We start from the raw sequence: 12156 nt of genomic DNA, 5'->3' as shown, positions 1-12156 counted from the left end.
TTGATCCACTCATAGATTTTCTTATATATTAACTAGAAATATGGAGGTGAAAAATTAATTAAAAAGCTATAATAGAAACAAAATAAAAAATATAAAAAAACGTAAATGGAAATAACATATGACTATTTATACTTTGGAGTGAGTTAAAATATAAAAAAGACGTAAATGGAAATAAAATATGACTATTTATACTTTGGAGTGAGTTAAAATATAAAATAAAGCGGCGTCTTAAGAATAAGACACATAGCAAAGTAAGACAAAATAAATAAGAATTAGGAAAGACTTAGGATAAAGTTAAAAGGATAAGAAGAAAATATAATGTATTAATTTTGTATCACATTCGAAGATTTGGAAAATCTTCATTTTTAATTGGACTAATAAATGCCTAAAGTTATGAGATATTGTAAATCCTATTTAAAACTACTTTGCAGCTTAAATTTTAGGCATTTAAAAGGGTTATTTGCAAGAACTATATATTTGAAAGGGTAACATTGAAAGATTTTTTTTTGAAGCCTACGTGCTTTTTCCTAATTTGACATTGAATTTTTGCAATATTGTTAACTTCTCGAAAAATCGAAATATTTATAAACCAAATTCCAAGAGAATATGTGTGTGTGCGTATTATATATATATATATATATATATAATGTGTATTGTGATTAAGTCAAGTGACAAATTATTATAAAACCACTTGGCAATTTAGGATAATATTAATACTAATACTTAATTAAATTAAAATATATTTTTACGAACCTGAATGAAAAGAAAGTGAATATTTTTGTAAAGATATTGTCTGTCGTGTCTTAATTAATAAGATTTAAAAAAAATTGTATTGAAAGATAAAAACAACGCCTCTATCTTAATTAATTATAAAGATAAAAATATAGGTATTATAAAAAATACGATAAATTTAAACATTAATATGATAAATAGAATTAAAAAAATTAAAAGAAAAAGATTAGAATTAAAAATATTAAAAGAAAAAGAGAAAAAAATATATAAATAAATAATTTCAATGTAGAAATATTTGGAAGAATAAGACTTATTTGATTTTGAGAAAATAAAGTATTTTAAATAATAACGAATAAAATTTGCATTGTGGTTAAGCCAAGTGACAAACTACTATAAAACCACTTGGCAATTTAGGATAATATTAATACTAATACTTAATATAAATTTAATTTTTTTAATCTGAATGAAAAGACAGTGAATATTTTTGTAAAGATATTGTCTGCCCTATCTTAATTAATAAAATTTAAAAAATAAATAAATTAACAGATAAAAACAATGCCTCTATCTTAATAAATTATAAAGATAAGAATATAGGTACTATAAAAAATATGATAAATTTAAACATTAATATGAACAATAGAATAAAAGTAAATAAAAAAATTACTACAAGATAAAAAAACTTGCTTTTATTTTATAATGTACTATAATGGAAGTAACTGACAAGAATATGATAATTTTAAGTTATGGGTAATGCAATACGGACAAGTTGGGCAATTTTAAGAGATTTGAGAAATTTCTGCGTTTTTTAAATATTTATTTAATGATTATATATAACTTTTATTTGAAAAATTAATATTTTAATGTTATTTGCACATAAATCAAATAACTCAAATCATAATACTAGTTTCCTTTAGTAGGAAATGGAACAAGTGAAACTCTTTTTCTTTTTAAAAAAAATAGTGCAAGTGAAATTTCAAATAGTACTAATGGAACTCTAGAAAAACTCCATCACACTACTTCATAGTTTGAAAAAGAGACTGTTCAAGCTGGAGTTGAATTGCACATTTTAAACTTCAAATTCTTTTTAGTTCTACCAGATATGTGTAAATATTTCGAACTCTAGCATAATATGTGTTAGGAGTTTTTTTGTGTGTGTTTTAGCTAAGAATATTTCTGTAAAATTTTATTTACAAGCGGCTAAATGTTGAATAATTTTAAAACAATGGTTAACTGTTAATAGTGGTCCAAAAAGTTTAGCCACTTTCTTTCCATAATAATAATAATTAGATATCGAGGCAACTAAAGAGGGGTTAAGTTGCATCAACTACCAAATTTAAGGGGGTGAGTTGCAAATTCAATGGAATCAAGTCGTTTAGCCGTTCCCGAGCCGCTGCACTTACCCCGGCCCGTCACAGGTAGCTTTCGCACAATATTCATTCCTTCTTTCGTGCGCTATAACACTATTCTTCTCTCCGAAACCAAACAAATCCCTCACTCTCTCACTCTGCTGTCCCGCACATCGTCAATCCCTCTCTCACTCTCTGCGCCGCCATCTTCTACAACTTCCATTTCGGGTAATTTCTTTTCTCATTTAATTCTTCATTTTTGGTTCTGCAACACTTAATGATCTGTTTAATTAATGCAACTGTTTGAGTTACTTTACTGTTCTTCTCTAATTGGATCACGTTAACTTCAATCTTTCCTAGTAGAAACTATTTTACTTTTTTTAATTTTTTGTTGTTTTTAACAATCATTAGGGACCGCCGCGTTCCTCGTGATTAGCAGCCATTTATAATTATGATCAATGTTCCTAAGTTTCTGTTTTTTGGAAATGCCGATTGATTAAATGATTTTTTTATTTATTTGTTTGATTTGCTTGGTTCTGGTTCGGATGAAGGGCCCTGTATGATGTCAATTGAGGACAGATCTGTGGTTTGCGCTTTATGTATCTCACCTGTAATGATTACATGTTCGCGGATTTTACTACTGCTAGTCACTGAGAGTTGCATTAGTGAAATGAACCCCACCCCCCTCCCCCACAAACTTCCAAAAAAGGTGTGAATTTATTAGGGTTCTTCCTGCGGCTACTTTTTGGTTTCACACCTAGTTTCCGTTACCCTCTTTGGGGACCGGATTCACACCAGGAAGTCTTACTTTGGGGTAGGGCTATCTAAGGGGAGGGGATTACCCAGAACCGGTCCGGTCTGTATCGGTACCGCTCCATCCCGGTCCGGTTGGGGGTAGGGGTAAGGATTAGGCAAAGGGAACGGGGAGTGGGAGGGTCCAGAAAAAGTATCCTTAGTGGGGCTTAATAAGACTATATTAACTACCTTTTCCATTTGCAAGTACATGGCTTTTGCCGACTTGTAGAAACTACTTAATGAGAACCTTCAATATGTAGGTCACGGATTAGTCTTGTATACTCTATTGCTTTGCCCGGGTGTCCTAATCATCTAGTCTCATACAGCTGGCAAAGTTATTCCGGAAATGTTTTCATGTTTGACTTCCCAATCCATAGCAATGTTGCTCATGTGTTCAGATTCTGACCCAGTTGTCTTATTTGTTTATCTTTTTTCTTATTTCCTTGAAGTAATATGTATTCCGGTAATTTCTGTGTTAACTATACTGATGTTTGAAGCTGATTTTTTTTGTTGCACAAATAATGAAGACAAGGGTGATTTTTAGTGACTATTATCTTGTTGAATTTCTACAGAATGGCCACACAAACTGCAGCTCCACCTTCTGCTCAAGTTGTTGGAAATGCTTTTGTTGAGCAGTATTATCAAATTCAGCATCACTCCCCAGAGTTAGTATACCGATTCTACCAGGATTCGAGTGTCTTAAGTCGTCCTGATTCCAAAGGCGCGATGACATCCGTGACAACAATGAAAGTGAGTATAAGTAGAATTGGTTTGCTTATTTTTTTGCTATGATATGTGATGTGCTGGAAAGGTGTTGTGCAAGCACAAATATCAACTAATCCTAATGCATCTGTCTGTAATTTATATTACAGCCAAACATCCTAGTAGCTATTAATGAAATGTTTCTCATCTCCTAAGTCATGCTTATTTCTTGTCCCGAGCTATCTTCTTATATATTCAGCGAACAAATAAACCAATTCTGAAGATGCTTACAAGTCATGATTGTCTGGACTTGGTGGTTGATGTTGGAGATCCATTCTTGGAGAACCATAATATGCTTTTGCCAACCAACAAGCAAACATATACGATCAGGGAAGAAAAGATAGTAGTTTGAATTGTTATCCAGCTCATGAAATATAATTTTGTATTTTACTTGGGAGCACAATTTTGGATCTGGTATTATATTTTGCACCCTTCAAATGAGCTTTAACTTAGTTTCCATTGCCAAAAGTAGATTATAAAAAATCTATCCTCCAATCACTATGTAAGGGACAAGTAAAAATCATACTTGTTGTGGGAAATATGAATTAAGAACTCACAATGTTCAGTGCACAGTAAGTACAGTTTATAAATGTGTGTGCTGGTTTTGTTTGGTATTCATTTCTCTTGTTTCTCAAATAATTTTCCATTACACTTGCTCATGACCAAGAGCACCTTTTGTATGTTTCTACCCCTTACCTAGATCTCTTCCACTAATAGCAGCAACGCAAATATTTGAAATCTTGAATATTTTGGCCCTTGAAGCTCAGCTATGGTTGCTAATAATTGATACTTAGATCTTTCAGATCTTGATGCTTAATTGCATGCTCCAGTGTGGTCAAGGAGGATCTTTTCTTTTTAATGAATTGAAAAGCCGAGTTCTGTTTGATCTTTCTCGATGTTGTTTATCAAAATGATAGAGCACTTCTGATTTCTGGATGTGGACGTAATCTTCTATTCTTTTTCCTTAACCCGAGGTGACTATTTGCTCTTGGTCATACCAGCACAGAATTATTTTAGTTTGAGAAATTCAGAGTGATTGTTGTTTCGTTATCAGAAGATATCTTTCCTCCGGGTGTGAAGATAGATAGTACCAATTATTTATTTTCCTATCAAAAGAAAAGGAGATAATACCAATTATTTTCCTAAAGTGTGTTGTATTTCATGTTTGAGATTTTGAAATGGCAACCTGATAATTGTAGATATACTTGTTCCAAATGCTCACTTTTATGCTGTAGAGATGTGCTTATTAATACCAAAAATTACTTTTGATTTGACCAAATTACTTAGTGTTTGGTTCATGAGTTTGAACTTTGAACACATGGTTGAAGACATGGAGTGACAACTTGGTTGGTTTGGATTGGTGAAGAAATCAACTTTAGAGAAATTGGTTTTAGGTTGCGTTTTCGGAGAACATATTTGTGTATTTGGATTTAGTATTGGAAAAGTTTGTTTGGAGAACTGGCCCACAATGCCTTCAATTGCAGAGGTAGTACTAGTACAGCGTGGGATGTGCAGTGGGCACACATCAATTCTAATGTGAACTAGGTCTTGTACTTAAGTAGAAAAGGGTAAAGGGGCGACCCATTATCCGTCGAGTTTCGAAGACAAAAATCACGTATTTATCGGGCATAAAAGTGGGTAGAAAACTAGTTCTTTTGGATATGCTTGTGGGCTAATGCTAAAACATTAGGATACTTTTGTTAATAATATGAGAAAAATTGAGTAAACAACTTTATTTGCTACTGACTTAATTCCAGAACTCAGAAAAGCCGTATAAGTTATTTTCTGCTATATGGACCAAGCTGTTGGAAAAAGGAAAAAGGGAGACCAATTTCCAGCCATAATGTCCGAGCAGTCGGTAAGCAGAAGAAATATGGTTTAGGAATTTGGGTACCTAAATGTCAAAAGGGAGCCTAACTTCAAAATTTTTAGGAATTAAAAACCAAATCTAAAACAACTTTTTTGTCTATTTTCCAATTGTGTGGTTTTGAAACCAAATATTCCATTTAGTTGGTTTTAGTCTTGGTTTCAAGAACTTTTTGATAATAATCATGAGCTATGTTTTTTTACTTTTCTGGAAATTGAACCAAGCTATGTAAACAGTTGATATTAAAGGTTTTAACTTAAGGTTTTATTAGTTGTATAAAAGAATAGAAATACTAATAGATGTGCATTACTGATTGTGTAAGACCAGGCATAGTAAAAAACTAGTCAGCATGTTTATTTTCTTCGATTGGAAGAAGTATCATCATTTTAGAGGCATGAAAGAGTTTGAATGGGATCTTTAGACTGTAATACTTGTTATTGTCATTACAGATACTTCTGAAGTTATGACTTTGTTTCATGGCTATCCACGCTATAATATGACCGAATATGACTGAGAGGAGCTGTTGCAATCCCAGATTTAAAAGTCCCTGTCAGAGCTTAAGAAATGTCGTAAAACCTTTAAGTTGGAATTGCCTTACATCAGCCTGTTCTGTTGGAATTGTCAACCTTTAAGTTCTGATAGAAGTTTGTCTACCATTTTTGGGGTTTCCACTTAAAGGGCTGCTAAGTTGCTACCATGAGAAGTAGCGTGACAGAAGTATATTTCTTGTATTGTTCCTTGTTGCACCTTGTTTATTTTTGTATTTTTAAAATCCTGTTTAGAGGTATTGATTGGAAAAACATTAGCAAGAATTGCATAGTAAGATGATAAATTGAATACTATCTGCAATATTTAAAACTTTATCGCTTTTCTTGATGTTGGAGCAGAATATCAATGATATGATATGTTCATTGGACTACAAGAACTACAAGGCAGAGATAAAGACTGCAGATGCACAGGAGTCCCATAAGGATGGTGTGATTGTTTTGGTAACTGGATGCTTAACTGGAAAGGATAACTTGAGAAGGAAATTCACCCAGACATTTTTCCTTGCTCCACAAGACAAGGGGTATTTTGTTTTGAATGATGTTTTTAGGTATGTACAAGAAAATGAGACTGATACTGTCTCAGAAATTATTAATGGAACTGAGGATGTGCCTTCAGAGGTTCTGACCCCTGATCCAGGTTGGATCTTTGAAAATTCGATAATTGTACTTGTTCTTGTTATTCTCTTGAAATCTCTTACCATTTTCATTTTGATTCCAGAACCAGCTCAAGTGGTGGATCCTCCAAATCTCGACCAAGCTGACTCTTATGCTGAAGAAGTTAAGAATATTGAGGAAAAAGTCCATGACTCTTTGGAAGATGGGAGACAAGTTGGCGATGAAAGAGAGATTGTGGTGGAAGCTGAATCCCATTTCAATGAGAACCAGAACCATCCAAATACGGAATCAGAGAATTCTGTTGCCCAAGAGGATGCTCCAAAGAAGTCATATGCATCAATTGTCAGTTCACAAACAAAGAAAGGCCCAACCAAAATCTATGTACCTACTAATACTTCCAGAATGGCTCCTGCAAAGGCTGTAAAGCAGCCAGTTGCTGCAGTAGCACAAACTCCAGCTATTGAAGCATCAAATCCTACTGCCCCCAATGGAACTAACGTACCTGAAACTAATGATACTGAAGATGAAGGTATAATATCTTGAAACTTGCCTGAAATATACTCATTCCTTCCTATCTAGGAATAATCTTTCGATGGGCGGCTGGGCGCATCTAGACATAACAAAAAATGGAATAGGGATGCTCATTTTTTATTTTGAGCAAATGAAGGAACATGATAAGTAGATGTTATGAGTTTGATCCAGATGTTGGGTTATTTGATTAGCAGTAGTCATGCTTGGCTGTTTGATTCAACTTCTGTATTCTCATTGTTTACAGTCTCATTAAGAGTATATGGTCATCTAATTTACTTAATTTTAATTCTTGCAGCTGAGGGGCACTCCATTTATGTTCGCAATTTGCCTCTAGATGTTACTGTAGCCCAACTTGATGCTGAATTTAAGAAATTTGGACCTATTAAGCAAGGAGGTGTACAAGTTAGAAGTAATAGGGTAGGTTCAGCACACATTGTATTCATCGTGGTTCACTTACTCCTACAGATATTTAATATTTTTCCACTGATTCCCTTTTCTGCAGCAACAAGGATTCTGCTTTGGCTTTGTTGAATTTGAAGATGTGAGCTCCATGCACAGTGCCATACAGGTTTGTGCCCTCTGAAATATCATTGCATAGTCTATCTTCGCTATAATTTAAAATGTATCATCTTCCTAGACTTGGTAGTATGATATGTCGCCTCATTAGTCTTTTCAAGAAGATGCCCTTGATCACCATAAATAGTACGACATGCCAGTTTTTTATGTTAGTTCTATTTGGCATATAATGGTTAATGACGGGCCAGATTTTGATGTGTGCTGTTCAGCATATAGGGTTATTTGTCGAAATAACAATTGTTTATTTAAAGGGACCTATGACCTATCATCCTCAAGCTGTCTGAGAAGTTTTGTGCTAGTCCTGCTAGAGAGCAAGACAAGACCACATCTTCCAGTCATTAGTGCTATATTGCTTTTGCTGATTAATTAGTTTAACATCTCTGATATATTGCAGGCTTAGAATTAGGCTTTTAATTAACAAACATGGCAAATATTTGTTCCAGTTAACGACCGCAAAGCCCTTAACTACTCCTGCTCGCTACTTGCCCACTTGTCCTTTTTTACTACTTTGACTAGTGCCAGCCCCCGAGACTCTTTCATATAATTCCCAAAATTTCTCCCGCCCTCAGAAGCTCCTACATCCAAAGCATGAGTATTTACAGCAACTGATATATGTGATTGAACTGGGTTGTTGTTGTTTTAATGTATACAACACAGAGTGAAAATATTAGGTTAGTGTTAGAAAATCAAATTTTTTGGGCTGACTAGAAGAAGTCGGCTAATGACCATGCTTATTTTAGAAACTGTAACTCGGAACTAGAATGAAAAGTCCTAATGAACCAAAACTTCAAAATGAAATTAATTGAATTGCCTCTATTTGTAAGATGATCAACCCTAGTAGTTTTTAATTTGTATAAGTGACACTTAACATATTGCTTAACTGTATTCTGGAACAAGGAAAAAAAGCATTGGCTCATCAAATAACCTACTAAAGAGTAGACGATCAAGGTGTCTTCTAATATTGAGAATCAAGTGCTGCCTGGATGAAGATCATGATTCGCCCTATGGTATCTATGAAAATCCATAGGGACGTTTTTCTTATCACATATATGTAGAGGTTTTATTTTAAGTGTACTTCACTTTTGTGAAAGTTGAGCTCTGGGAAGAGTTGTTCACCTGTTGGAGTGGGGAACGTGATGAAGAGTTTCAACTTTTCATTTCCTTTTCATTTTTGGTATATTATGCAGAAGCTTTTGAAATTTATGTGCTACTTATTACAGGTAGGTTTCTTGTGTTCGGAAAAATGAGATTGTGTTTTGATGAGTGATTGAGAGTTGTGGTACGTACTGTTACAAAAAACACATTGTTTGTGGATGGTTTGTTCTGGATTCCCTAATTTTCTGCCACATAGGGTGCACATATTAAATTAAGAGAACTGTTCCAAACCAGACTGCAGCCTCGAGGAGGTGATTGGAAATCTACATTTATAGATGGAGCATAATGTGCATGTTACACCATGTCAATACAGTCACTACAATCTAAGGATACAGATACAATGTTTACTCAAGGCTAAAGCATTGCAGACCTTGATTCAGTGTGCAGTTCTGCTATCACCACTGTGGTAGAGCCACAATTAGTTCAGTTAGTGCTCTACTATGTGTCTATGTCTGATATTCCAGTATAGTTCTATTCGTAACTCACCAACCATAAGATGTGCTCATATGTCAGCTTGAGAATCATGATACCACTGGGGTCGACGTGCTTTATTAAATCCTGATTCTGCAGCCACGGACTTCATTTAAAGTTGAACAAAGTTTTGCCTGAAGTAATAATCAGGAATATGCAGATTAGCTGTATAATATGGCAGAAAATAATCTTTTCTATCATTTGTCCTTGGTTATCATGCTACTCAGGTTATTAGACGATTCTTTTCTGTTATTTAATACTTGAAACATGTTGATGATTTAAAACTACTGCTAAATTCTTGGGTTCTTGTTTTTCCGTGACAATTCTTTTATTCAGGCTTCACCCATTACCATTGGAGGTCGTCAGGCTGTTGTTGAGATGAAGAGAACTACAACTAGAGGTAAATTAAGAGTCTATATTTCCTTAAAAGTTTTCAGATGCTAAGTTCAGATAAGAAAATAGACATCGGATTCTGCAATTTATTCATACCATCAAACTTTAATCATTGATTGGATTCATGACTTTTTTCATATAAATGATAAACCTGGTTTTTCAATTTGATGTTGCAGTTGGTAGTGCTAGAGGCCGTTTCCCTCCTGGAAGAGGAGGATTCCGAAATGACAATTTCAGGGGCCGTGGAAACTTTGGTGGAGGTCGGAGCTATGGAAGAAATGAATTTGGAGGACATGATTTTTCAGGGCGTGGTAGGGGTCAAGGTGGACGAGGTGGTGAAGGCTATCAACAAGTAAGAGGGAGAGGAGGAAGGAGAGGTGGCCCTGGTCAGAGTTCTGCTCCAGCATAGTTTGTGTGGCTGGATAAATTTTGGTGGCAAATTTTTGACCTAGTTTCTTTGTTGCCAGTGTGCAAGCAGCGGAACAGTTTAGTTTTGTAGTGATATCAGCTTAATCATAGTTGAGATTGACATTAACTTTTTCCATCTTTTTTGTTTCCCTTGACAACTTGGGTTCTCTCAAGTTTAGGTGTCGGGCATTTTTTGTTACTAATAGATTTTTCATAGGTGACTCGTGTTTCACAGGGTAGAAGATGTAACTTGCAGCGCTTAATGTTTATTTCCAATTATATAAGAAAAGGCTTGTGCTATGCTAAGAGTGATTTGCTGAAAAATTAGCTTGTTTATTTGCTGAAGCCAAGAGTGGAAAGTTAAAAGAACATTAGATTTTACTTCATTATTCTATGGAGTATAAGTTATCTTGATGTGACTTGCTAGAAGTTTCACCTCTTCTTTATGTTTATATTTTTCTTATCTTGATAGATTATTTAAAACTTTTATTTGTCAATTTGGATCTCCATGCATACCCGGAAGAAAAAAATTGGAAGTTGGTACTACGAAACAAGTTGCCCGCTACAGCTGTTGGTAGTGGGTCACTAGTTACTGGTCAGGTATGTCTTTTGTCGCAATATTTATCATGGTATCAATAATCACTCAAAACCTGGAAAAGAGTTGCGATTGACGTTCTTGCTGTTATGCCTAATTTGATCTGACAGATTTTGACCAATGGAAGGCACTTTTATTTTTTTGGTGTAATGGTCAAATGAAAATTATATTGAAATGTACTTTTGCAGTGATTAGATCCAACGCAAAACCAAAAAGGCAAAAGCATTTTAAATTTTTGCCATTTTGACACATAAAACATCTTAAATACTACGGGGAATGAGATCCTTGATGGGCGGATTCTGTTGATTCAAAAATTAGGAGAAATTTAAACATGTTATGCGAGGAACGAGGTCCTTATGGCGAGGTAGCGAAGTGACGCTTCAAGAGTTTCATTGGACCGTTACGTCAGTTCAGAATTGGATTGTCACATCAATTCAGGATATCATGAATGCTTATTATGCGCCATTATGGTGCACGTTTCCCAGGCACTGTATCGTTTCCTGTGCCCTTTCCATTTTCTGATTGGCGGCTCTTGGTTTTCCTGCTCAGGGCATTTATGTCCCTATAAATAGGGGAGAAGTCTCTCATTTGATTGTTGCACTTTTCAATTGTCTAAGAAAGAACTTTGCAAACTTCCTTCCCCTTTTCTAACCTTTCATACTTCTGCTTTCGCTAGAATTCGCTATGACCATTACCTTCTTTCCTTCATCGTTCTCGTTTATTTCGATCGAAGAAGACAAATGGCTAGTGCTCCTTCCCAGTCTGATAAAGCTGTTGGTGCTCCGGTACCGAAAGTAACGTATCCCTACTTGAAGAGGGAGTAGAGGTGGTGGAAGACGAGGGGTTTTCGACGGTGAATGAGGTAGTTCCCCGTCCCGGGAAGACGAGGACTGATTTTAACAGCCATGCAGGAGATGAGCCGAAGCCCGTTCCCTCCACTATGAATGAGGCGACGATCACAGCGCTCAAAGCCAAGTGGGGAATCCCCGATCATATCGAAATGGTACCGGCAGGGCAAAACATAATGCATTTGCACCGCCCAGGCTACTGCGCGTTTTACACATATCCCTTTGTAATCGGGTACACGCTCCCCCTTCCTTCTATAGTGGTGGATTTCTACCGCTTCTACGAAGTGTGCCCGACTCAACTCTCTCCGTATGCGTACAAGCTCTTTCTTATGCTCATCAAGTATGCGGAGCTGGCCGGCCAAGGAATTTCCCTAGGACACATGCTCCACATCTTCGCCCCTCATTTTCTTCGGGGAACGATGATTCATATGCGCCATCGAGGAACCAAGAGTTTGGTTGTGAATATGGACGATAAGGCCAATCGTCGCTTTTGGGAAAACTACTTCTATGTGGG

The 12156-nt window shown here is 35.4% G+C and overlaps 1 protein-coding gene across 1 annotated transcript; it reads left to right on the top strand.

The window, feature by feature from the left end:
* The first annotated feature begins 2167 nt into the window (after positions 1-2167).
* Positions 2168-10523, top strand: LOC107799286 (nuclear transport factor 2). Its single transcript, XM_016622376.2, has 8 exons — positions 2168-2306; positions 3446-3623; positions 6390-6687; positions 6769-7194; positions 7492-7613; positions 7699-7764; positions 9735-9798; positions 9968-10523. Exons 2-8 carry the CDS (start codon positions 3447-3449, stop codon positions 10198-10200), a joined length of 1386 nt encoding a protein of 461 aa, XP_016477862.1. The 5' UTR covers positions 2168-2306; position 3446; the 3' UTR covers positions 10201-10523.
* The last annotated feature ends 1633 nt before the right edge of the window (positions 10524-12156 follow it).

This window comes from Nicotiana tabacum, chromosome 3 (genome assembly GCF_000715075.1).
Source record: "Nicotiana tabacum cultivar K326 chromosome 3, ASM71507v2, whole genome shotgun sequence".
Taxonomy (NCBI): Eukaryota; Viridiplantae; Streptophyta; class Magnoliopsida; order Solanales; family Solanaceae; genus Nicotiana; species Nicotiana tabacum.
The sequence above is the reverse complement of the archived record's forward strand: the minus strand, read 5'-3'. Positions and strand labels throughout refer to the sequence as shown.

Excerpts from the sequence above, each read along its gene's own strand:
- LOC107799286 (XM_016622376.2), top strand. The coding sequence starts at position 3,447 with ATGGCCACACAAACTGCAGCTCCACCTTCTGCTCAAGTTGTTGGAAAT. Across the intron at positions 3,624-6,389 it reads CATCCGTGACAACAATGAAA|AATATCAATGATATGATATG; the intron begins GTGAGTATAAGT and ends ATGTTGGAGCAG. Across the intron at positions 7,195-7,491 it reads TAATGATACTGAAGATGAAG|CTGAGGGGCACTCCATTTAT; the intron begins GTATAATATCTT and ends TAATTCTTGCAG.